This window comes from Melanostigma gelatinosum (genome assembly GCF_949748355.1).
Source record: "Melanostigma gelatinosum genome assembly, chromosome: 9".
NCBI classification, from domain to species: Eukaryota; Metazoa; Chordata; class Actinopteri; order Perciformes; family Zoarcidae; genus Melanostigma; species Melanostigma gelatinosum.
The window spans coordinates 17,509,613-17,536,028 of record NC_136642.1 but is presented as its reverse complement, the minus strand read 5'-3'; the positions used below and the strand labels follow the sequence as shown (position 1 = coordinate 17,536,028).

General features: G+C 41.6%; 2 protein-coding genes across 2 annotated transcripts; both read left to right on the top strand.

Moving 5' to 3' along the window:
* The first annotated feature begins 5,364 nt into the window (after positions 1-5,364).
* Positions 5,365-7,308, top strand: LOC306782339 (zymogen granule membrane protein 16-like). Its single transcript, XM_079275658.1, has 6 exons — positions 5,365-5,387; positions 5,519-5,597; positions 5,768-5,897; positions 6,554-6,653; positions 6,988-7,077; positions 7,171-7,308. Exons 2-6 carry the CDS (start codon positions 5,549-5,551, stop codon positions 7,300-7,302), a joined length of 501 nt encoding a protein of 166 aa, XP_079131784.1. The 5' UTR covers positions 5,365-5,387; positions 5,519-5,548; the 3' UTR covers positions 7,303-7,308.
* A 9,961-nt stretch (positions 7,309-17,269) lies between these two features.
* Positions 17,270-20,617, top strand: LOC306782094 (zymogen granule membrane protein 16-like; the record flags this gene model as incomplete). The annotated part of the gene is made up of 8 exons (XM_079275286.1): positions 17,270-17,590; positions 17,962-17,966; positions 18,450-18,483; positions 18,609-18,687; positions 18,858-18,987; positions 19,410-19,509; positions 19,961-20,050; positions 20,144-20,617. The coding sequence occupies 8 exons, from the start codon at positions 17,270-17,272 to the stop codon at positions 20,252-20,254; spliced, it is 870 nt and encodes a 289-aa protein (XP_079131412.1). The 3' UTR covers positions 20,255-20,617.
* Positions 20,618-26,416: the final 5,799 nt, after the last annotated feature.

Genomic DNA, 26,416 nt, shown 5'->3' with positions numbered 1-26,416 from the left:
GTCCGTAATGGGATGTCCGTGGCGGAGAGCCACACCATTTGACCGACTTGGTAATGTGGAGCAGGGATGCAGCGGCGATCCGCCAAACGTTTATTTTGTTCCGCCGTACGGAGAAGAGCGGCCCGGGTCTCCCTCCACACCTTCCTGCAGCGACGAAGGTGGAGCTGAACTGAGGGAATGGCTATCTCCACCTCCTGGGCGGGGAACAGAGGTGGCTGGTACCCCAGGGAGGCCTCGAATGGAGTGTGACCAGCAGCTGATGATGTATGGGAGTTGTGGGCATATTCCACCCAAGACAGGCGAGTACTCCAGCTGGAGGGATTCAATGCTGCCACGCAGCGGAGGGAGGCCCCGAGCTCCTGATTAAGTCTCTCCATCTGCCCGTTGGACTGGGGGTGGAACCCAGAGGACAGACTGATGGTCGCGTCGAGGACCCGGCTCTCCAGACCTGGGATATGAACTGCGGGCCTCGGCCTGACACAATGTCCACAGGGATCCCATGCAGACGGAACACCTGGCTGACCATGATGTCAGCCATCTCCTGAGCTCAGGGAAGCTTGCGCAGAACGAGGAAGTGAGCCGTCTCGGAGATGCGGTCAACCACCGTAACGATGACCGTGTTTCCTTGCGAGGGTGGCAGGCCTGTGACGAAGTCCAGGGCGATATGGGACCAGGGACGATGTGGCACTGGGAGGGGTTGCAGCAAGCCGGCGGGAAGTCGGTGTGACGCTTTATTGCGGCCACAGGTTGAGCAGGCGAGGACAAATGCTCTAGTGTCTGCCGCCAGCGATGTCCACCAAAAGGTTCTCCGAAGCAGATCAATGGTGCGTCTGACGCCAGGGTGACAGGAGAACCGGGAGGTGTGCGCCCACTGGAGCACTTGGGAGCATGCGGACAGGGGAACAAAAAGGCGGCTGGGAGGCCCGCCTCCGGGGTCTGGCGTGGTCCGGAGAGCGTCCTGCACCACTGATTCAATCTCCCAGGTGAGAGCGGCTGCCACACAGGTTGCAGGGAGGATGGTACCAGGACTGGAGGAGTGACCCTCGGGAGAGAACTGGCGAGAGAGCGCGTCAGGCTTGGTATTCTTGTGGCCTGGACGGTAGGAGATGGTGAAGTCAAAACGTCCGAAGAATAATGACCACCGAGCCTGGCGAGAGTTTAACCGCTTGGCCGTCCGAATGTACCCCAGGTTCTTATGGTCCGTCCAGACCACGAACGGATGAACAGCCCCCTCGAGCCAGTGTCTCCACTCATCGAGAGCCAGCTTAATTGCCAGCAGTTCCCGGTTTCCAATATCGTAGTTTCTCTCTGCTGGGTTCAACCGGTGGGAATAGTAGGCGCAAGGGCGAAGCTTAGAGTCCGAGTCCGAACGTTGTGACAGGATGGCCCCCAGGCCTGTGTCAGAGGCGTCCACTTCAACAAAGAACTGTCGGGTGTCGTCGGGCTGAATCAGGATGGGGGAGGAGGAGAACCGTTCCTTGAGGAGTTTGAATGCCTGACCGGTCTCTGGTGTCCATACAAATATGGTCTTGGAAGAGGTGAGCCCAGTGAGTGGGGCTGCTAGCTTACTGTAGTTGCTGATGAATCGGCGGTAGAAGTTGGCAAACCCCAGAAATTGTTGGAGCTGTTTCCGGGAGGAGGGAGTCGGCCATTCAGTTACAGCCTTGACCTTATCTGGATCCATCCTCACTGACAGGTATTGTTTACCCCCCGTGAGTCTGTCTGTGTATGTGTGTGCGTGTGTGTGTCTGTGTGTGTGTCATTATTGCACCTACTGTAGCGGGACCTACCGCAGAGGCCGGTTTGAGCACTTCTGCCAGGTGTTTGTATTTCTGTGGGCAGATGATGTCACAGATGATGTCACATTTGCAACCATGCAAGAAGCAATCACACAACTTTACAGATGTGTGCTTGAGATCAAAATGGCCATGGTCCAAGCAAGGGGAGGCACATGAATATCACCGTTACTTAACGGGCTAAACTCAAACCCATTACCAACATGGCTGCCAGAGTTATTGGTCTCCCCAACCCCAACATGGCAGTTTCAAAAATGGTTGAGATAACTTCTTCTACCACTGCCAATACCAACATTCCCAGATAGAGAAAGGGTGAAAAGTAAATCAGTCTGGGACTCTCAAATCTCTAAATCCACGCCCAAGACACGGTTACTCATGATCAGAAACTAGTCACGAGGTAAAAACACATCCAAATCGCTGCTAAGTATATGAAGGACAGATCAGAGGTTCTCAAGACATATGAAAGACATAAGGACAGACAGACAGCAATTCTTTGTTTTATAGTGAGAGTGAGTGATTGCATGAAGGCTCTTTCAAAAAACACTCCACGCTGCCAGCAAGTTAGTTCTTGTGGAGAAACGATAATAATTAAAATACCGTTTATTTCCCCAGAAAACAACTCAACGGGGCATTCCGATGACTATCCCACCCTGTGTATTTGTTCATATTTGTTGAATATGAACTCCTTAGGTCATCGTTCCCTAAAACAATACCGAGGACATGACCTCCCTTTCACATTGAAGACAGTATCTGCTTTTGCACAGTGTAATCGCTTTTTTGAACAAAGAGAGAGTGACTACTACTGCTGTCACCAGATAGAGACAGTGACAGTTCTTGCTTTACCTCAGAGTGAAAGAAGGAAATATAAGATGAAGCAAGGAGAAAGATAAAACAAAGAAAAGAGCAAAGATTACTGAGGCATGACACAGGTGTTGTTCCGTTGACCAAAGCACGTTATAATATCTATCAACACTGAGTGAAGGGAATATTTTGATATTTTGGATGAACATCGTTCTTTTTATGAAATACTGACAAAATGCAAAATGCTGTTGATGTGCAACTTTGCAGATGGAAAATTGAAATAAATCAAACTAAAAAATAAAACAAAAGGTGGTGTTTTGTTTATAAGGCCTATCGAACCATTCATTTGTTTTTGCATGAGTCATTTCCAACTTCCAAACACTCTTCATGCACCACCTCAACTTAATCAAAGTGTTGTAACAGAATCTCATTCCTGTTTGCTCCTCAACACTTTTTTAAAGCCATCATTCCTGTTTCACAACAAAAGACTCTTGCTGGATGTTTCAATATCACTGAAGGAAAAGGTTTTCTGGTGTGAAACATGACTTTAAGCAGGGTTGGTTTCTTTTCAAATAAGTTAAGGATATCGATTTAACATCACAAATCTGCTGAGTTACTGACATGTTTCAGTGCACCTGCATGGCAGCCAGTCAAACACCATTACAATCCGGCCAGTCTTTGTTTTTTATCATAGCAATACAATAACATTGATGTACCCTTCTGTTCTGACATGTTCATTTCTTGTAATATGGAACATTGATCTCTTTGACTTTCATGAATGCACTACACTGTCATTTGACAGTGATGAATAAAGTTGAAAGACGACTGTGAATGGTGATGTGTGTGTTGATCTGAATATTTGTGAATTCATTTTCTGATTATTATTATTAGTAGTAGTCGTACTACACTGATATTTCAGATATCAGTGTATCTGTAATGTATTTGTCGTTTTCAAGTTAGACAAATGAAATACGCATAGTGACAAAACTAAGCAAGTTTATACTGATCAGAAAGGTGTTGGCTTCATGTACAAACACAAACAGGGAGGGTACACAAATAAGTGTGTCCTAAAAATAATCTTTGTTCCAGTAGAACCAGTTAAATGATGTACTTTCCTCACATGTCATTTCCTGGTTACACTGATGGATGCCAAGTGTTCAGAGCGTGTTTTATTTAAGGGGTGGTTTCATCCTTTAACAAGAGAAGGTTGTCAAACTGAGGGAATTCTATCAGTTCCTGGTTTGACAAACAATAGTATTATGTGACCAAACACCTCAAGGTCGTTTTTAGTAGCCGTTCCTGGGATTTCAATCATATCACATGATCTTCGTTTTTGTTTTTTCACACTTTAAAGTTACTGTGAGGAACTTTTGACTGTTAACGAAACTGTCTCAATTTAATACTGATGATTCGATATGACCTTCAAAAGTAAACAAGACCATCAGCGAGAATACGTCTATTTCTATACAGTTCTCATTAATGCTTGTCGTCAGTGTCACCAAGTCTGATTCTGGCAAAATCCGATGAAATCACGCAGGTTCACCCGAAACTCCTTCAGTTCAGACTCCAGCGGGGCCTCCGTCAGCAGCAAGCCCACAGTGGAGAGACTCAGATCCGCTGCAGCCTTTCGACCTGAAGTCGGAGCTCCGGTGAGAGGAGAGCAGCGGCGGCTCTTCCTCCAGGAGCAGAGGTTCGCCTTGCTGCTCCGCCAGTGCCCGCTGGCAGCAAACACCGAGCACCACGCTGCAGGAGGCCCAGGCCAAGTTGTTGGGCCCGCTGGAGGAAAGGGAGGCATGAGAGAACCAGAACTGCGCAGAATCAGAATCAGGACGGTTTATTGCCGAGTAAGTTACACACACAAGGTATCTGACTTGGTGAATGATGCACAACAATGAACATTAAACACAATGCAAAGGCACACTGTCAGACCCTGCTCCAGTAAAATGACGGCTTTTCTAAAGTGCATCTGGTGCTCGAAAACACTACTGCTTTGTCTGGAGGGACTGTCAAAACCAACACCAAATTAAAGTTCATCACAGTAGCTTCAAGGTCTTTTTGTCCATGATGTTTCCAACAAGGGATTTGCTTTGAGACGTTGTTTTTGTAACCCTCTTTTACCCAACATGGGTGAGATGTGCTTGAAGTGTTTAGAAATTATTAAAATTTGAACATTTCCATTTCCATGACAACTGGGCAAACTCTTTCTGCAAATACAGATCATGTGAAAAGAATGAAAGCTCCAGAACAGCTGCTACTAAATGGACCTTGAGGTGAGATTGCTTTACCAACTACTTTTCCAACGCTCAAGAATTAACTTTGAGATGCATTGTAGTGACCCAAAATGATTTTAAATGATGTTACACAGGTTTTAGGAGCAAATGTATCAAGAATGTTACAGCTCTACTAATTAGAATTTAATAAGGTAGTAATTTATGAGACACAGATTAGAGAGAGATTAACCAACAGGTTTAGGTCGGTGAGTCACAGTGACGGTTTAGGTCGGTGAATCACAGTGACGGTTTAGGTCGGTGAATCACAGTGACTGCCTTTCCCGTAAGTGCGCTACAAACTAAATTCCTGAACTGAAACTTCAAGATCATTTTTCTCTTCCTGGTTTAACTTGTGTCTGCTATTGTTCAGCTGTCAGGGGCTGTTTAGTATGAATGTTAGTGGATGTGTGTGCGTGCTTTGTGAGGGACGGACACCTGTATATAAGTGAGTGCCAGTCTCTCAGTGTCATCTCATCCTTTGCTCAGGACTCAAGCTGTTTTCAGGAGATCTAGACTGCAGGTGAGTTTCAACATCTGTATCTGCACGTTTTAACTGACGTTTATCAGCATTTTCATGTCTGAAGAATTATTGATATTACATGATGGTAATGATGATGATGATGATGATGATGACTTGGCTTCTGATTCCAGTGTTGTCTCCGGACGTCTTCACACACCAGAATGTTTTCCTTCCTGATCGTCGCTGTGCTCTGCACCAGCTGCCTGGCTGGTAAGGTTTCAACCCATCTTCAGTCTTTTTATGCCAATTCCATACTTTTTACATAAACATCTCTGTAGCTTCGAATAAGATCTTTGTATATTAACAGTTCAGTCAAGTTGAGTCAAAGAGCAGTAGCTTCCTCTTGTCCATCACTTAATATCGTTGTTTTACTTCTCCAGCTCCCATGATGCCCTACTCCTACTCTCCTTCTGTTGGAGGAGGTTCTGGCACTTCTTTCTCCACAGAAGGAGCAAACGGAAGGATCACAGCGATCAGAGTCTGGGAGATTAGTAACGCTTACATCACTGGGTCAGTCTGTCTTCCCTCTTGTCCACATGTGTTAAGGACTGTAAATACATTATTAAGGGGGTGAAGGGGTCAAAAAAGAGGGAGTGTTATGTATTTTGTGTTTGAGCTGAAGGGAGGGTGGTCAGAGCAGGCATGTGTCATTTATTAATTTTTCTGCGTTAGATTTATATCTTATTGCAGCTTGACCAGAGCCTGCCACTGACAGTGGTAAGAACTGCTCAGTTATAGCTCTAGATCAAAAGCACAGCAGCTGTAGCATTTGATTAACAAACTATTCTATGTTCCATATATTGTCTGTGTGCAATTTGGGGCATATTGTGAAAATTATTTAATAACAAGTTAATGAAACACCATTTTGAATCAGTTATGCACCCTACATTTCTATGATGGACAGGGTGTTGCAGTTTTCTCTTCGTAGTCAAAGGGAGGGTCTATTGGATTTGTTTTTCAAATGCTGCAGACGGTCTTGCTCTTTTGAAAAGTGAACCATATGGTTCAGCCTCCTCTTAATAACCTGCTCTTTATAAATTTGCTCTACTGTCTACTCCTACGAATATCCAGCTACATTATGACTGTGCATCATTTGTTTCTACCTGATCATGTCCTCTTATGTATATAATCAGTGTGTTCCCTCTCGCTTGTGTCTCACCTTGCAGTATCCAGGTGCGCAACGGTGCCATTTGGAGTGAAGTAGTTGGTCGCGTAGTAGGCTCTGCACAAGAGCTGATCCTCTTTGATGGAGAGACCATTGTTCAGGTCAGAGAGTCACCGATACTAAAATATTAGTTGAATCTGAACAGAGATAAGACGACCTATTTTTCTGTAAAATTGAATTATTTTGTTAAGACAATGTCATGCAATATTTTTTGACATTCATAGATATTTAAATTTCTTTGTTATCATACAAATGTTTTCATGATACTGGTCCAATGAATATTACCAGGAGTAGCATTTATTATTGGATATATTTTATAATATTTATATTACACTATATTCATTCATGATTATGTGATACATACAATTATTTTACTCATCAAGGTCTAACCACATGTACCAACTGTGTTAATGAGCTCTCACTGTCATGTTTCAGGTCTCTGGAAAATACCACAGCAACTATGTCTATCAGATGTATGTTGTGACCTCCAGAGGGCGCTTTCTGGTCGTCGGCCAGCCATTATATGTAATTACCTTCTATCCTTTATGTTTGTTGGATTTATCGATACTAATACTCATGGTCATGTGTTAACTTTAAACTTTTGATGCTTTGTTACAGAACTCCTTCAACTTCTACCCAGTGGACCCGAATGCGGAGCTCAAACTGCTCAGTGGCCGCTTCAACAGTGCAGGGATTACTTCATTGGGTGCTCACTGGGATGTCAATCAAAACCAAATCACCTACGTCTAATGAACAGCAATTAATAATCCAATACTGATTAATATTCATTATGGGAGAAATCAACCTATATTTTGTGAGGAAATGATTTCGTCAATCGTGCTACATTAACATATGTGCACCGGGTAATATTATACCACAATGGTTTATTAACTAAACAAAAACAACAGAATAACTGGTGATTGTTAAAGTGTGTGACTGTGTGATTCAGTTAAACACACATGATCTACTCAACGTGTACGTCATAGAGGATACTTTTATATATCAGATGAAGGAGCTTTAACTAACAGCATTTTGCACATCTGCAGCATTGAAGGAAACAAAGCAGAGATGTCTTGTACTGAATACCAAATGTATGTTGAGAAATGCTAACTGTACAAGATATTGTACAACTGACTGTGATTATTATTTCTGTGGCTTTTTAGTGGTGAGAGAAATGTTTTGTCCAAACTATATAAAATGATGTGGCACGCAACATACTCTTGTATTTTATGTAAGATACTTTTATGCTATTGTGACCTAAGTGCTATGATCCAAAAATGAGTAGAAAAGCAAGATAAAGAAAACTTGTTTGGTTGCACGTAATGACGAAGACAAAGTTTAAGAAAAATATTTTAGGCAAATAATAATCGTCTGTATAACAAAGTTCTCGCTCAACAGATCATATTGTCAGGCATGCTCTTACTGCAGATGCTGTCCAGCAGTTGTAGTTGTGTCGCCCCCTGGTGGCGTCACTCCTACAACTGCTGGGCTTTCACCTCGCTTTAAAAGGTAAAGAAAGGTGAAAGATCAAACAATAAACAAGCAAAGACGAATGAGCTATAACACAGGTGTTTTTACACTGACGTAAGTGAATTGTAACATCTATAGAGAGTGAGGAGAATAGTTCTCACATTGGTTCTCTCTGAAATACCGACAGAGTACTTTAAGGTTCACGCTTCAAACCCTCATTAATTACAGCGGGTAAATATTTGAAATCATGAAAAAGAGATAGATATGGGACATTATATCTGGCATTTAGAGGCTGTTGATGTGCAACTTTGCAGATAGAAAATTTAGATAAATAAAAATAAAAAATAAAACAAAAAAGTAATGTTTCATGATACTTGTTTGTGAAGCCTATCAAGCCATTTACTTGTTTTCCATGAGTCATTTCCAACTTCCAAACACTCATCGTGCAACACTTCCAATTAATCAAAGTTGTGTTTTAACAGAATCTCATTCCTGTTGCTCCTCAACACTTTTTTAAACCCATCATTCCTGTTTCACAACAAAATACTCTTGCTGGATGTTTCAATATCACTGAAGGAAAACGTTTTCTGGTGTGAAACATGGCTTTGAGCAGGATTGGTTTGTTATCAAATAAAATCAAAGGATATCAGTTTAACATCACAATCTGCCGAGTTAATGACATGTTTCAGCGCACCTGTCACACTTAGATCAGCATCTAATCCATCTGTGATTTCAAGTTCTGCTAATATAAAGTATGATCCCAGAGGCTGTTATATAATTGTGTGTAAGTGTGTCTGCAATTCGATTAACAGTTTCTTAACTTGTTGCAGTCCTGCTGTTTGAATCTGGCAGAAGTGTGTTTGGTTATCAGCAAATCAGAAAAACTAAATTATTGACATCAATTGAATTATTAATGTCAATAAGATTATGAATGAATGAATGAATGAATTTTATTTATATAGCGCTTTTCACAGACAGTACTATCACAAAGTGCTTAACAGAGCAGACATTTAAAAGCATAAAAACACAATGTGACCCTACGGTCAATAAATTACATACACAGAGTGAATAAAAAATGTTAAAGAATAAAATAAAAATAAAATAAAAATGTAAAACAAATGTTAAGAGCAGGTCTAGGACATGGGTTTACTTTTACACAAACGCCAGCCTAAACAGGTGGGTTTTTAGCTGGCTTTTAAAAGTATCCACAGTATCTGCGAGGCGTAGAGTTGCAGGCAGAGCATTCCAGAGCCTCGGAGCCACTGCCTCAAAAGCTCGGTCACCACGGGTCTTAAATCGTGTGCGTGGGACTGACAGAAGACCTAGAGCATTTGACCTGAGAGTGCGGGCGGGTGAATAGGGGCGAAGTAGATCAGCTACATAAGTCGGAGCCTGACCATGAAGTGCTCTGTAAGTGATGGTGAGAATTTTGAAGTGTATCCGAGATGCTACAGGAAGCCAGTGGAGAGATCGGAGTACGGGGGTGATGTGAGACCGTCGGTTTGTCCTGGTGAGTAATCTGGCGGCAGCATTTTGGATGACCTGCAGACGGTTAAGAGCAGATACACTGAGTGATGTAAAAAGTGAGTTGCAGTAGTCAATGCGAGAGGAGATAAATGTGTGTATGATCATTTCTAATTCAGGCGTTGATAATACAGATCTCAGTTTACTGATATTTCTTAGATGGAAGAAACATGACCTGGACAGCTGCTTAACATGAGGGTCAAATGACATGGAGCGATCAAAGAAAATCCCAAGATTGCGCAGGTTGCAATGGGAAGCAGAAGAGAGAGGACTAATAATCTGCCTGATCATGGGGACAAACTCCTCTGGAGCAATAACTAGGACCTCCGTCTTAGAGTCGTTGAGTTGCAGGCAGTTTTCTGCCGTCCAGTCTCTGATGGCATTGACACAGTCCAGGAGCCTAGTTAATGTGAATGCCTCGCTGGGTTTGAATGACAGATGGAGTTGGATGTCATCTGCATATAAGTGATAGGACACATTATAGCTTTTTATGATCGGCCCCAAAGGTAACAGATAAAGTGAAAATAACAGAGGCCCCAGAACCGAGCCCTGCGGTACACCACAAGACAGTGGAGAGGTAACAGACACAAAAGCACCCACAGAGACATTGAAACTTCTGTCACTGAGGTAAGATGTAAACCAGTCTAACGCTATGCCAGTTATGCCCACCCAATCACGTAGCCTCTTAATCAGGATGTCATGGTCTACAGTGTCAAATGCAGAACTGAGATCCAGAAGAACTAACACAGAGCAGTCACCTGCATCAGCACACATGAGAATGTCATTTGAAACCCTCAGGAGAGCGGTTTCAGTAGAGTGTTGCTTACGAAACCCAGACTGGAACTTGTCGTACATATTGTGCCTCTCCAGTGCAGCAGTAAGTTGTTTGGCCACCACTTTCTCTAAAAGTTTGGACAGGAAAGGCAGTTTTGATATGGGCCTGTAGTTCATGGGCAAAGCTGGATCTAAGTTAGGTTTTTTTTTAATATGGGCTGGATAGTGGCATGTTTGAAATAGGAAGGGACAATTCCTGTATACAATGAGGAATTGACAATAGATGTTACTGCAGGGCCAATAGTTAACAGAACGTTCTTAAATAGAGAGGATGGAATTATATCCAGAGGGCAAGTTGATGGCTTTGTATTGTTAATTAAGTCCATCAGGTCTTGAAGGCTGATAGGCTGGAAAGAGCCCATAACAGCAGGAGATTGCGAGGAGCTACAAGTAGCCGAACAGATCCCAGGCCGAATGCCAGACCTAATACCTGTTACCTTATCATTAAAATAGATCAGGAATTTGTTGCAATCGTCAACAGAATAGCATGGTACAGTGGAGACAGGTGGTGAAACAATTCCTCTAATTGTGTCAAACAGAATCTTGGGATTTTTCTTTGAAGAAGAGATTAGGTTGGCAAAATAAGCAGTTCTAGCTTCCTTTACTGTGGTATTAAAAGAAACTCTGAGGTCTTTGAGATATAAACGATGCACTTCTAGCCCAGTAGCTTTCCAGAGTCGCTCTGCCCTGCGACACTTCTGTCTCACGCTGCACACAGCTTCTGTCATCCACGGAGTAGTGTTATAGGCAGCCCGTGTCCTTTCCTTAAGAGGTGCCACTTTATCCAGCAAAGTGGTGCAATGTTCATTAAAGGACTGTATCAAGTGTTCAACATCATTGAGATTTGTGTAAAAGTCACAGCAGAAGTGCATCGAGAACTGATCAGCTGTACTCTGAGTAATAATGCGTGAGTGGAATGTTTGTTTCAGACACAAGGGGTCAGCATTGACAGAAAGATCAAAGAAAATACATTTATGGTCACTGATCAATAGGTCCTCACAACGGGTATTATCAATATCAAGACCCAGAGAAAACACAAGGTCCAAGGTGTGACCACCCCTGTGAGTGGCGCCAGAAACATGTTGCGTGAAATTAAAAGATTCAGTAATATTGAGAAACTCAGTAGCTATACAGTCTGTGGTATCATTGACATGCAGATTAAAATCACCAACCAGAAGCACTTTGTCTAGCTTGATAATAGAGGTCAGAAAGTCTGTGAATTCTGATAAAAACTGACCTGCAGGACCTGGAGGTCGGTAAATTAAAAAACAGTAAAACGGCTTTTGCCGGCCCACTTTAGTCAGCTGTAGTTCAAAAGTAGCATAGGATTCTGTGCTCCCCAAGTGGCAGGAAAACTGATTCTTCCAGACCACGGCGAGGCCTCCACCGCGGCCTGTCAGACGCGGTGTCCCAACATAAGAACAGTCCACAGGGCAGAGTTCATTGAAATGGATGCATTCCATATTCTGTTGCCAGGTCTCGGTCAGAAATAAAAAAGCCAAATTATGACTTGTGAACAAGTCATTTAAAATGTGAGCCTTGTTTGTTATAGAGCGTGCATTAATCAGACACATTTTGATGGGGGAAGACACTGTGTCGTCATCAGCACAGGAAGCTTTGGGGGTATGTGCAATAGGACGGATCACTCGTGCAGCACCTCGAAACCGACCATAACTAGGGCGCGAGCGCGAGTCTGTGATTCTCACGGGAATGTTCATGGGTCGTGGAGTGGAAGTTACGTTAGAGGCTGGAGATCCTCCATGCCGCCAGGGGGAGCTGGTGTTGCTTGTAGGGGATGAATGCGGCTGATGAATTATCGTAGAGGAAGAGTGACAGCGGACAGGGGATCCAGGTGTAAACAGTCAATCATGTGAATGGGAGTGAACAGCATACTGTAAATTAGCCGCTAGCAGGCGGCTACCCAGCTTATTAACAATTATTAATAACGTGACACCACCCTGAGATCCGGGACCAATAACCAACCTAGAAATTAAGTCTCATAATTAGTGTTCACTCACAATGTCAATAGTCAATAGAATTCCCCTTCATATTCGATTTTTTCATCCTGCCTGCCTGTATGAACTCTCCTGTCATTTCAGGTCCTGCCATTCACACCCTATCATCACTTATTCCCCACACCTGGTCTTCCACGCCCATCTCAACTGCAGCCCATTCCCTCATTTGTCACTCACTATGTAGGTCCACCACTCACTTGCACTTGTTCCCTTCCAGATTGTCTTGTGTGTCTCAACCAAGCTCTCCAGCGTTATATATCGTATTGTTCTGATCTGCCTGTTCAGACCCTGCCTGCCTGTTTTCTCGACCTTTGATTTTTGCCTGCCCCTTATTGGATTAGTTCGCCTTTTGGACTGACTGAATGTTGACCCTGCCTTTACCAAGTAAAGGAATCTATACCTGTATTCTGTCTCTGAGTTGTGCTCTTGGGTTCCCGTACATGTAATCCTTACAATAGTCAAAGTATTATTCCACATTCAGAGTGAACAGTGAAGATTTGAATTTGAGCACAGGCCACATATCCAGCTATTATCACATGCACAAAATAATTACAGAAAGCTGCTCTTTAAAACCCGTTGGGCCCTAGCACTATTTTTAGGCCTCTGCTCAAAAATTGCATACCCATACTAAAAAGAGTGTCTTTCTCTAACTACAAGGTCTATTTGAATAATTGTGATGTTATAATAAAGATAACACTTGTGAGATTTGTTCAGATGTGTAAATATCAGTGTATATGTTACTGGTTAAGAGTAAATGAAGATGGCACACAGCTCAAATTGAAGAGTTTCAGGTTCACCTGAAAAATACCCACTTTTATTGTTATTATTTCTTTGGAATGATGCAGCTCCAAGCCTAAAAACACTCCCAAATCATAGCACATGTCAACAGTCTCTCTGCAAATTTTTACTTTGACGAAGTGAAGCATAAAAAGGTTAGAGAGGTTTTAGTACAGAGAGGTCAGGCGAGGTCAAGCAAAATTGTCATTTTGGAACCAGCTGTTCCAGCTGTTCCATTGTAATTTTATAGACTATATAACGATATATTTCACTTGTTTTATCACTAATAGTGTTCAATCTATCCAAATATAGCAGTTTGGCATCATTTTGAGAGCTAAAATCCTATCTGAGCCTGTGAACCATGGATCCATCCTCGTCTGACTGCTGTTTTCCAGTGTGTATGTGAGGCTTTCTCAGCCTATGATTAGTCAATTTGAGTGAATGAGACCTCCTTCGACACGTCAGAGTCTCAAGAAGATAGTGGGTGTAAGCTGGTGTTGATTGACAGAATCGTTAGCCAGTAAAAATCAAAAAATGCGGCGTGCGTCGCGGAGCGTAAAATTTCATACGCCAAAAGTGAAATCCCTTCCCCCCTGGTCCCCCATGCTTGTCAGACCCCCCTTTCCTCAGGAAATAGTTTAGAAACACACAGGATATACGTAGCAACAGTGTTTTTAGCCAGGAAACGGGATATTATTCCTTTGTCTTCATGATTTTTCTCAAAGTAAGGGGCATTTATGATTTTTTCTGCGGTGGAGCGGCTTGTTGTTGTGTTGCTTGTTGGCTGTATCTTTGTAATGGTTTCACGGAGAGAAATTCTGAAGATATCTCTGGATTCTGTGTTGAATTATCTTGCTGTCTGATACCTCGGTTGTCCGTGTTGGCGTTTAGCTGTGTGTTCGTCAGTGTTGCCAACTCCTCAGTAAGGAAAGTAGCTATTAGCTGTCCTAAAAGTTGCTAGAAGTCGCTAAATGATGTCATCGCCTAATTTGCATAATTATGATGAGCACTGTAGGAGAGATGCGGGAACAGCGGCGGCTTTGCGCATGCGCGATTCATTTGCAGTCTGGACACGGAGAGTGTGGGTCTCCTCTTTCTGCAGCTCGGACTGCTGCGCGAGGGGCTACTGTGAGACTAAACGCCTTTGAGTGCTTTGGGGCGGCGGAGGGGCTCACGTCAGCTCCCGCTGCTCGTTCACGGCAGCTCCCGCGTGCCGAATGGTACGTGCTTTCACGTCAGAGTCAAAACACCAGAAAAGTCTCCAACAACACCAGGAATAGTAGCTAGATTTGTTGCTAGTAGCTTTTGACAAAAAAACTCGCCATGAGGGTTTGGAAAGTCGCCAGATTTAGCGAGAAAGTCGCCAAGTTGGCAACACTGGTGTTCGTAGCTTTGTCCGGAGTGCGTAGCTCGCCCAGTCATGGCGAAAAATACGTGATATTGTGGTATATCATCGAGTCGATTGTATTAGTTTGTGTATAATTGTGTTTGCAGTGTGTAAAATGGCTTCGTTGATATTTTTGCCTAGAATCTCTTCGTTAAGTGGGTATATAACATGTGTGTAGCATTCATTATATTAGTTTCTGAGAAGTGCATTGTACGACACACTGTACGCTGAACTTTGTCCTTAAAGTATAGCAGAGTTTATTCAATTCCAACAACATTGATCAAAATCAAGTAATATCTAAACCTAACAAAACCTATATGTGTGTGATTATGTGTGTGCGTGTGTGTGTGTGTGTGTTGGGGGGGGGGCACAAGCCTCTTACTCTGAGATGACGTCGTAGGAGTCGATGTGGTTCTTCGAGTTTCTTGGTTAAACTCGGGGTCCTCGGAAGTTAAGGGAATTCTCGTCCTTATGACCGGCAAAATGTTGACGTTAACGGGGAGAGAAGTGGGCAAAGAAGTTATCCGCTCTCTACCTCAGGATCCAAAAAAACAGACTATTAACAGACAGTCTATTGTTCATCCAGCAAAGTTAAGACTATGACCTACGGTTTTCTTCAAAATCAACGTTGTTTCTGTACCTCCTTTCACTAACTCGAGTCAGACGGGTCTGAGCTGGAAGTGACGTTGATTTTTATAGATTCAGTGATGTCAGGCCGTAGCACAGGGAATCCCTGTGGTGCCTATGGCCCTCGTCCAATGAGACCACAGTCTTGAATTGCGACAAATAAATCCCACCCCACGTCTTGTGGGGTGGGATTCTAGCTCAAATCAGGCTGTTGGATACCCCATAGGCCCATGCAAGCCCGACTCTCAGCTCTCTTTGTTCAAACCACATGGTGAAGTTCCAACACTTTGCAATCAGATTACTCCAACTGTGGTCTTCTCTGCCTCTGCATGTCAGCCAGCCAAACACCATTACAATCCGGCCAGTCTTGGTTTTTTATCATAGTAATACAATAACATTGATGTAACCTTCTGTTCCGACATGTTCATTGTATGTAATATGGAACATTGATCCCTTGGACTTTCATTAATGCACCGCACCATCATTTGTGCTTATTATTATTATATGTATTTATTACTATGTATAATTTTAATATGTATGTATAACTAGTAGGGGTGTGAATCACCAGAGATCCCGCAATACGATATTATCACGATACTTGGGTCACGATACGATATTATCACGATACTGCGATATATTGCGATTCATTACTTTTTTCAACTTCAAATGATGTCCCTAAAGGAAAACTGTGTCAACATGTTTTATCTAAGATCAAGTTTTCAGTCTGTTCATCTCACTTCAATCATTTTTATTGCAGCAGAATATGATTGTCAAGCAGACAGACTGACCAACAATGTCATAAATGTTGCATGAACCTGACAAACTGAACCGTTTGTATTACTACATAGTCCAACTTAACGTGTGGACTCAGTATATGAACTATAACTTATATAAGTAGGATATTAGAGTTATATAACTCAGTATAACTTGCGATGCGTGGACGTCGAGGGCAGAGAGACAGTTATGCGCTGCACTCTCCCCATGAGCCGGCTACTGTTGGCAGATTTAACCCCGTTGTGAGGCCAGATGTCTCTATCTTTGTTTTGACCAACTTCCTACCAATCACACTGACCCAGGACCTTTGCTGACCTCACCAGAAAATAACTCAGCACCATCTAGTGGACTGAAAACGCAATTGATTCGATTTTTCTTTTTTCTTTTCTTTTTTTTATAGTTTATGGAATAAAAGATCGATACTTGGCGTCGATGTATCGATACAATATCGGCACGCAAAATATCGCGATACTATGCTGTATCGATTTTTCCCCCACCCCGAATAACTAGTATATTTATACCATTTTATCTAAATATATCAAGCATTTTTGGCAAATAAATGTCCTTCAGGATGACTAAAGTTGAAAAACTACTGTGAATGGTGATGTGTGTGTGTTAATCTGATAATTTGGGAATTTATTTTTTGAATATTATTATTATTATTAGTAGTAGTAGTGGTATTATCAGTGTCTCTTTTTTGTTAAAATTTATTTCCGTCGTTTTCAAGTTAGACAAATGAAATACGCATCGTGACAAAACTAAGCAAGTTCATACTGATCAGAAAGGTGTTGGCTTCATGTACAAACACAAACAGGGAGGGTTGCGATAAGTGTGTCCTAAAAATAATCCTTGTTCCAGTAGAACCAGTTAAATGATGTACTTTCCTCACATGTACTTTCCTCACATGTCATTTCCTGGTATTAAGTTACACTGATGGATGCCAAGTGTTCAGAGCGTGTTTTATTTAAGGGGTGGTTTCATCCTTTAACAAGAGAAGGTTGTCAAACTGAGGGAATTCTATCAGTTCCTGGTTTGACAAACAATAGTATTATGTTGACCAAACACCTCAAGGTCGTTTTTAGTAGCCGTTCCTGGGATTTCAATCATATCACATGATCTTCGTTTTTGTTTTTTCACACGTTACTGTGAGGAACTTTTGACTGTTAACGAAACTGTCTCAATTTAATACTGATGATTCTATATGACCTTCAAAAGTAAACAAGACCATCAGCGAGAATACGTCTATTTCTATACAGTTCTCATTAATGCTTGTCGTCGGTCTCACCAAGTCTGATTCTGGCAAAATCCGATGAAATCACGCAGGTTCACCCGAAACTCCTTCAGTTCAGACTCCAGCGGGGCCTCCGTCAGCAGCAAGCCCACAGTGGAGAGACTCAGATCCGCTGCAGCCTTTCAACCTGAAGTCGGAGCTCCGGTGAGAGGAGAGCAGCGGCGGCTCTTCCTCCAGGAGCAGAGGTTCGCCTTGCTGCTCCGCCAGTGCCCGCTGGCAGCAAACACCGAGCACCACGCTGCAGGAGGCCCAGGCCAAGTTGTTGGGCCCGCTGGAGGAAAGGGAGGCATGAGAGAACCAGAACTGCGCAGAATCAGAATCAGGACGGTTTATTGCCGAGTAAGTTACACACACAAGGTATCTGACTTGGTGAATGATGCACAACAATGAACATTAAACACAATGCAAAGGCACACTGTCAGACCCTGCTCCAGTAAAATGAGAGCTTTTCAAAAGTGCATCTGGTGCTCGAAAACACTACTGCTTTGTCTGGAGGGACTGTCAAAACCAACACCAAATTAAAGTTCATCACAGTAGCTTCAAGGTCTTTTTGTCCATGATGTTTCCAACAAGGGATTTGCTTTGAGACGTTGTTTTTGTAACCCTCTTTTACCCAACATGGGTGAGATGTGCTTGAAGTGTTTAGAAATTATTAAAATTTGAACATTCCATTTCAATGACAACTGGGCAAACTCTTTCTGCAAATACAGATCATGTGAAAAGAATGAAAGCTCCAGAACAGCTGCTACTAAATGGACCTTGAGGTGAGATTGCTTTACCAACTACTTTTCCAACGCTCAAGAATTAACTTTGAGATGCATTGTAGTGACCCAAAATGATTTTAAATGATGTTACACAGGTTTTCGGAGCAAATGTATCAAGAATGTTACAGCTCTACTAATTAGAATTTAATAAGGTAGTAATTTATGAGACACAGATTAGAGAGAGATTAACCAACAGGCTTTGGTCGGTCAATCACAGTGACTGCCTTTCCCGTAAGTGCGATACAAACTAAATTCCTGAACTGAAACTTCAAGATCATTTTTCTCTTCCTGGTTTAACTTGTGTCTGCTATTGTTCAGCTGTCAGGGGCTGTTTAGTATGAATGTTAGTGGATGTGTGTGCGTGCTTTGTGAGGGACGGACACCTGTATATAAGTGAGTGCCAGTCTCTCAGTGTCATCTCATCCTTTGCTCAGGACTCAAGCTGTTTTCAGGAGATCTAGACTGCAGGTGAGTTTCAACATCTGTATCTGCACGTTTTAACTGACATTTATCAGCATTTTCATGTCTAAATAATTATTGATATTACATGATGGTAATGATGATGATGATGATGACTTGGCTTTTGATTCCAGTGTTGTCTCCGGACGTCTTCACACACCAGAATGTTTTCCTTCCTGATCGTCGCTGTGCTCTGCACCAGCTGCCTGGCTGGTAAGGTTTCAACCCATCTTCAGTCTTTTTATGCCAATTTCATACTTTTTACATAAACATCTCTGTAGCTTCGAATAAGATCTTTGTATATTAACAGTTCAGTCAAGTTGAGTCAAAGAGCAGTAGCTTCCTCTTGTCCATCACTTAATATCTTTGTTGTACTTCTCCAGCTCCCATGATGCCCTACTCCTACTCTCCTTCTGTTGGAGGAGGTTCTGGCACTTCTTTCTCCACAGAAGGAGCAAACGGAACGATCACAGCGATCAGAGTCTGGGAGATTAGTAACGCTTACATCACTGGGTCAGTCTGTCCTCTTGTCCAAATGTGTTCCCTACATTATCTAATGTGCAATGTGGGGTATTACACCCTTTTGAATCATTTATGCACCCTACATTTCTACGATTAAATAAGATGTACGAATTGAATGCTGTTGTATTGTTATTGTTAGTTGGAAGGATGTTGCAGTTTTCTCTTCTTAGTCAAAGGGAGGGTCGATTGAACATTTTTTTAAATGCTGGAGACGGTCTTGCTCTTTTAAAAAGTGAACCATATGGTTCAGCCTCCTCTTAATAACCTGCTCTTTATACATTTGCTCTATTGTCGTCTCGTTCTTGCACAAATGTCCAGCTACATTATGACTGTGCATCATTTGTTTCTACCTGATCATGCCCTCTTATGTATATAATCAGTGTGTTCCCTCTCTCTTGTGTCTCACCTTGCAGTATCCAGGTGCGCAACGGTGCCATTTGGAGTGCAGTAGTTGGTCACGTACGAGGCTCTGCACAAGAGCTGATCCTCTTTGATGGAGAGACCATTGTTCAGGTCAGAGAGTCACCGATACTAAAATGTTAGTTTAGTCTGAAGAGAGATAATTCAATTCAATTCAATTCAATTTATTTTTGTATCGCCCAAAATCACAAATTACAAATTTGCCTCAGAGGGCTTTACAATATGTACACATCCTCTTAGATAAGACAACCTCGGGAAAGAAACTTTAAAAATATATTTATATTATTCTGTGAAATTGAATTATTTTGATCAGACAATGTCATGCAATATACTTCGACATTCATAGAAATTGTATTATTTATCATACACATCTTTTCATGATACTGGTCCAAGGAATATTACTCGGAGTAGCAAATGTTATATATTGAATATATTGTATAATATTTGTATGACATTATATCCATTCGCGATTATGTAATATATAAACATTTTAATTAACCACATGTACCAACTGTGTTAATGAGCTCTCACTGTCATGTTTCAGGTCTCTGGAAAATACCACAGCAACTATGTCTATCAGATGTATGTTGTGACCTCCAGAGGGCGCTTTCTGGTCGCCGGCCAGCCAGTATATGTAATTACCTTCTATCCTTTATGTTTGTTGGATTTATCGATACTAATACTCATGGTCATGTGTTAACTGTTAACTTTTGATGCTTTGTTACAGAACTCCTTCAACTTCTACCCAGTGGACCCGAAAGCGGTGCTCATACTGCTCAGTGGCCGCTTCAATAGTGCAGGGATTACTTCATTGGGTGCTCACTGGGACGTCATCTAGGATCAAAACTAAACCACCTACGCCTGATGAACAGCAATTAATAATCCAATACTGATTAATATTAATTACGGGAGAAATCAACCTATATTTTTGTGAAGAAATTATTTAGTCAATCGTGCTACATTAACATATGTGCACCGGGTAATATTATACCACAATGGTTTATTAACTAAACAAAAACAACAGAATAACTGGTGATTGTTAAAGTGTGTGACTGTGTGATTCAGTTAAACACACATGATCTACTCAACGTGTACGTCATAGAGGATACTTTTATATATCAGATGAAGGTGCTTTAACGAACAGCATTTTGCACATCTGCAGCATTGAAGGAAACAAAGCAGAGATGTCTTGTACTGAATACCAAATGTATGTTGAGAAATGCTAACTGTACAAGATATTGTATAAATGACTGTGATTATTATTTCTGTGGGTTTTTAGTGGTGAGAGAAATGTTTTGTCCAAACTATATTAAATGATGTGGCACGCAACATACTCTTGTATTTTATGTAAGACACAAATAAAACCTTAAAATAACAGAAAACTTGATGTATGTACTGACAAAGAAGAAAAAACAATGAAACATATATAAGGCAAATTATTTTAAATATGTCACGAATTCCCCTTCATATTAGTGTATCTTCATCCTCTGCCAGTTCCTAGTCGTCCCTGGTCTCACATCGCTTTGGACTTTGTAACCAGCCTACCCCCTTCTGACGGTAACACAGTTATTCTCACGGTCATTGATCGATTTTCCAAGTCTGCTCTGCTCATTCCATTATCCAAGTTACCTACTGCCAAGGAGACTGCTAAACTATTACTGCAAAATGTTTTCCGGCTGCATGGTCTGCCAATTGATGTGGTCTCGGACCGGGGACCACAATTCACCTCTCGCTTCTGGTCAGATTTTTGCTTCTGGGAGCCACGGTCAGTCTGTCGTCAGGGTTCCATCCACAGTCTAATGGGCAGGCTGAGCGGATGAACCAAGAGATGGAGACAGCCTTACGCTGTCTCTCCTCCCGCAACCCCTCCTCCTGGTCTGAGCACAGCCAACCCAATTATGTTCAACACAGCTCATGTCCTTGGTCATGGTGCCACAGCACTTAAAAGAATAAACTTCATAATTCTCAAAATTCTGACCCTTTGCTTTTTTATTAACAGCATTTACTTGTATTTTTACTTTCAATGAACAGGTTATGATGTTCATTTAATGTTCAGGTTGTGATGTACATTTAGTATCAGAAAATTACTTTTGACACTTAAGTACTTTTGTACTTAAGTACAATAAATATCAGATACTTTAAGACTTTTACTCAAGTAGTATTCTAAAAGGTGACTTTTTACTTTTACTGGAGTAGTTTTCCAGTGAGGTATCTTTACTTTTACTCAAGTATGGCTTTTGAGTACTTTATACACCACTGCATAGATGTAGTCTTGTTTGAGTTATATAATGCACCAGAATGAACAATTTATTTTTGTGGTGCATTTAAGGAAGCCTCGATATCTAACAGGTTGAGGACTGCAGAGAGTGTCATCATTAGAGGACTCCCCTCTGTGTTTTTGACATGTGAAATAGTCTGTCTTGATTAGCAAGTTGTGTCTGACACGGCTATTCTTTGTTAAAGATTATTTGAAAAAAAAATACATCTCGTCCTTCTCCCACATTAAAATATGCAGAATTCCCAAATGTGCAAATATTCTTCATGTCAGACTTCACCGAAGAGTCCACTCTCAGTATGTGCAGGTTTAAGTCTCCATGTCACACTTGTCTAAGTTGCATATTGCACCACAGTAAACTAGTTGTGATGTCACAAGATCCTGCTCATTCGTAGCCTGTTGAACCGAGATTCAAGTTGAGCAAAGATAAACTTTCCCCCTTCAGCCGATGACTGTAAAACAGCCTTCTACTCAACGAGCAGTGAAGGTCAGGCATCCAGGTGAAGTAGTGAAGCAGAGGGGGACTCAAGGAGGAAACCATGCTGAGACCTTGTAGCTGCATTAACTCATTTCAGATTTTTTGGCCTGATTAAAACCCTGCCAGTGTTGCAGTGCAGCCATGGAGGCAGCGAGTAGCTTTGACCACTGGGGGGCAGTAGTTACACATATGTAAACTCATTCAGAGGAAACCTCAGCGCACATGGACAAAAGATGCAAGGTGGAGGCCATCAAAGCGTGCTGGCGGGGTTAACTGTCGCCACTGTGGGCGTGTAAATTGTAGCTTTCACTCATTTGTCCTTTATTTTTGTTGCTAATAAGGAGGTCAAGATAACTTGGCTGAGTCCCTGACTGCTTACTCCCTATAGAAGCAGGTGTGCATTAGACAGGCCAGAAACTTGGATGACTGAATCATTCATTGTGCTGTGACCATTGCATGAACATTTATTTATAACTGCGTGTGGTGATGATCGTTTTCCTCACAATCGAATATATCACAAAAGATTAGAACAGATGGAACATGAGTATACATTGATCAACGAAAATAACTTTTGAATAATAAAACAGTTTTTTGCAGCTGTAACTGTGATCGGATGGTAGTTGCAAACAACTTGATGACTATAAATTCAGACTTCATACGAAAAGTCAAATGGCGAAAGAAGTCAGCAAGATTTTTGATGAGCAAACAAGCAATGACCTTCACATGAAGATGCTTTGTGGTGTTCTGCTGCAGTCGATGGGCTTGGCCATGCATTTTGTCTGACTGGGTATTTCACATGCTTTGTCTTATGCCACATGATAGACTAATTCTGCCCTGCTGAGCATATTCTGCTCTGCACAGCAATATCTCCACTGCAGCAATCTATACTCTGTTACTCTCTCTCTCTCTCTCTCTCTCTCTCTCTCTCTCTCTCTCTCTCTCTCTCTCTCTCTCTCTCTCTCTCTCTCTCTCTCTCTCCATTCATGCACTCACCCAACAGGCCAGCTTTTCTTGTCTTCCTTGTGCTGGCCAGTGGCTACATGTCACCAACAAAATACAAATAAAGGAAATGTCCATTTCTGTATATGGGATCGGCAGCTTGCACCCAGAAACAGTAGTCTTTCTTTGAGACCAATAGATTTTCTATATGAGCTAATTGTCACAGCAGGACTGGGGTTATTTTACTTTCATTCTATTAATAAAAAAATGGAAACACAATCCTAATTGTCATTTGCTAATGTCAGAGCACAGTCTTAATTATTTTGTGACAGATCGAACGTGATCATCTTCAAAAAGTTTGAGGTTTTACCCATTTAGAACTTCCCTTTGTCAGACAGTTTGGGGGGAGGAAAGGAAAGGAAAGTAAAATTGATTGTAAAAGTGATTCCCTGATAGACTCACTGAAAACAGATTTGATTTTCGGTTTGTTTGGCTTTTACAACTGCTTTTCATTGTAATATTAATAAGTTCTATCTCCCATATATGATGGGCCTAAATTGTAACAGGGTGTTTTGGTCATGAACAGCTGGATGTATTTGTGTTTCTACTCTGCAGAATGAATGGGGAACAATTATCTAATTTCTTGCTCAACAAGGTGCACTTGCACTGGCTTTTTAACTTAGGTGTGCTTTGCAAAATGTCGACGTGCTCACATTAGAGTGGACTCTCTTCTCAGCCTCTCACATGGGAAAACCTTGATTGATGACAAGGTCAATTGGGGTGGTTCTAACGATATTTGAGAGCTTTCTTGCTCATTGAAAACATCTCTATCTTCCTCTCCATTACCTCTTTCTCCTCCTTTCCCTCCTAGTCCTCCCACTGAAAAGCATGTCATGACTGTGCCATTATTTCTCCCCACATTAGCCTTGATAGCCACATGATGATATTTATATTCACCAATAATAACTCACTAAAATCAACTGGCACGGAGAACTGGCTGCATAAATGAATACATTTTTTTTTCTGACTGTTAAAGTTTCATGTTAAAAGATATGTAGAGATGGATGGCCCACAGCTTTGATATTTCTATTAGATGTTGGAAGAACATGTACAACAGATTTTAAAAGCGTACCAGTGGATTGGAGGAAAACATTTAATACCATAAAATCCTTTCAGGTATCAGTGGTTTGGATCATCTCGCATTGTTCTCATCATAATTAATACAGCAGGCTTTTGCACTCATCAATAACCGAGTGCCTCCTGTAGTAGCCGCTTTCTTAGGTTCTCCAAAGTGATTATTATGCTGTGTTGTCCAGGCGGTTTCATTAAAGTTGGGTTTTTTCTTCAATTCCCCGAAATACCACAAAGGCTCAGAAGCACACAGGTGATTAGTGGTTATTTCCCTGATTTGTCTCTGTATGTTTGCACACACACATGCTCATCCAATTGGTCTTGTATGATATTTTTTGATCATTTAACTAATGATAATAATGAAGATTGACAAAGATTTCACTTGGCCTATTGCTGTTAGTGTTACCCATATCATTTAGTGTTATTAGGCTTTAATCAACACTATCAAGACTTAAAAGGAAGATGGATGAGGTGCACCAACCATAACCCAATGACACAATCATAATAGAAAGATTTGCATGAGACAAGTGAAAATCCAGAAAATAACAAAACTTTGAAAAAAACATAAATTATTGATATCTGTACTTAAACTTTATTGTGTAGAATTTCACTTTATGTGTTGATTTAATTCATTTCAATGGAGTTAAAGTGAACCCAGGCCTAACAGTGGCTCACAATCATCATTTCTGAGTGATTTAGTTGAAAAAGAGAAAATAAAATGAATAGAATTACTATTGTAAATTTTCCAAACCCTCCAGAGGGAATTATTCAGGACCAGACTAATACTGTGCAGTTGCACCTTTTGTTGCTGGGGTTGTACAATCACTTCATACCTTCCTCTGAGAGTGCGGTGAGTAAAAAGAGTGAGGTATAACTTCTCTGCTGGAAATGACGGAGCTTTTATCTCGTTTTCTCCCCTGCCCTCCCTTCCTTAAAGTGTTTCCATTCTCACCATGGTCTTCATTGCTGTACTGTATTTACTCTTCTTTCCTTTCCTCTAATTCTCTCTCTTCTGTTCTTTAGTCTTCTTCCTTGTGAGTGTTTAGATTCTGCCACTTTGACACAAAGCCTCGCCACTGTCACACACACACACACACACACACACACACACATACACACACACACACACACACACTAATAAGCCCAGATGCTGCACTGTAATTGGCCACTGTGGCTTCCCGCTGTAGAGAAGATATTTTTAATGCACACACTTAAAGACACACACACACTAATCCTTGCCGCTGCAACATCTGCCACATCCCCCAACACATGTGCTGGTTAAATGCAACCACACACTCACTCACACACACACACACACACACACGCGTCATGCACATACCTAGTGTAACCATGCAGGCAGCCCCTCCCTGTTTAACCACCAACCCTGACATCAGTTCTAAATAAAATGATGCGGTTGCTTACCGAAAGGCACAACCTCGCCCTCTGAGACTTCAGTTGCAGTCTTTTCATTTTCTCAGTGTTTCCCTTGGATCGTTGCCTATGCTGTGTGGAAAGGCCTGTGGAACTGTGTTTGGATCACGTGACATCTCCACTTAAACTTAAAGTGAGAGTGAAAAAATATCGTTTCTGAAAAGTACATTTGTCCTGTGGCACCAGTTCAGTACAACTAAATGAAATAATTAAGTGAAATATGTGGGATGTGGGTCACCAAATATTTTCATTTGTTAAACAATGTATTCAGTCGTATGTCAGACATCTTTTTTTATCTCAATTAATTTCTAGCTCTCTTACCTGCCTCCTCTCTTCTCGTATCTGCCTTCTTCTGTCCTTATCTTAAGCCTTGTTAACATTACCTCATATTATGTCAACAAGACACCATTTCCCCTGTGAATAATGGAAAGAATGGTTAAATTTTCTTTCACTGTTTACCTTGAGCGTTACTTCCCAAATGTGGTTGGCTGCAGTAAAACAAGCGTTGACAGTAATTATTCAATATATAACTGCGATGTGATGGTAAACTTGCTCGTAACTCAGTGCAAAATAATAAATGCATGCCCCTAATTAGGAAATCCTTGAGGAGAATCCGTGGCTGCTTTCATCTTGTCGACTCTGAGTCTATGATTACTGAGAGTGTGGAAGAGTGAGCTGATATTGTTTGAAATGGCTAAAATCTTCAATTCTTTTGAGATCGACCATTGGCAGGTATCTTACCTATT

Excerpts from the sequence above, each read along its gene's own strand:
- LOC306782339 (XM_079275658.1), top strand. The coding sequence starts at position 5,549 with ATGTTTTCCTTCCTGATCGTCGCTGTGCTCTGCACCAGCTGCCTGGCT. Across the intron at positions 5,898-6,553 it reads AGTAACGCTTACATCACTGG|TATCCAGGTGCGCAACGGTG; the intron begins GTCAGTCTGTCT and ends CTCACCTTGCAG. Across the intron at positions 6,654-6,987 it reads ATGGAGAGACCATTGTTCAG|GTCTCTGGAAAATACCACAG; the intron begins GTCAGAGAGTCA and ends GTCATGTTTCAG.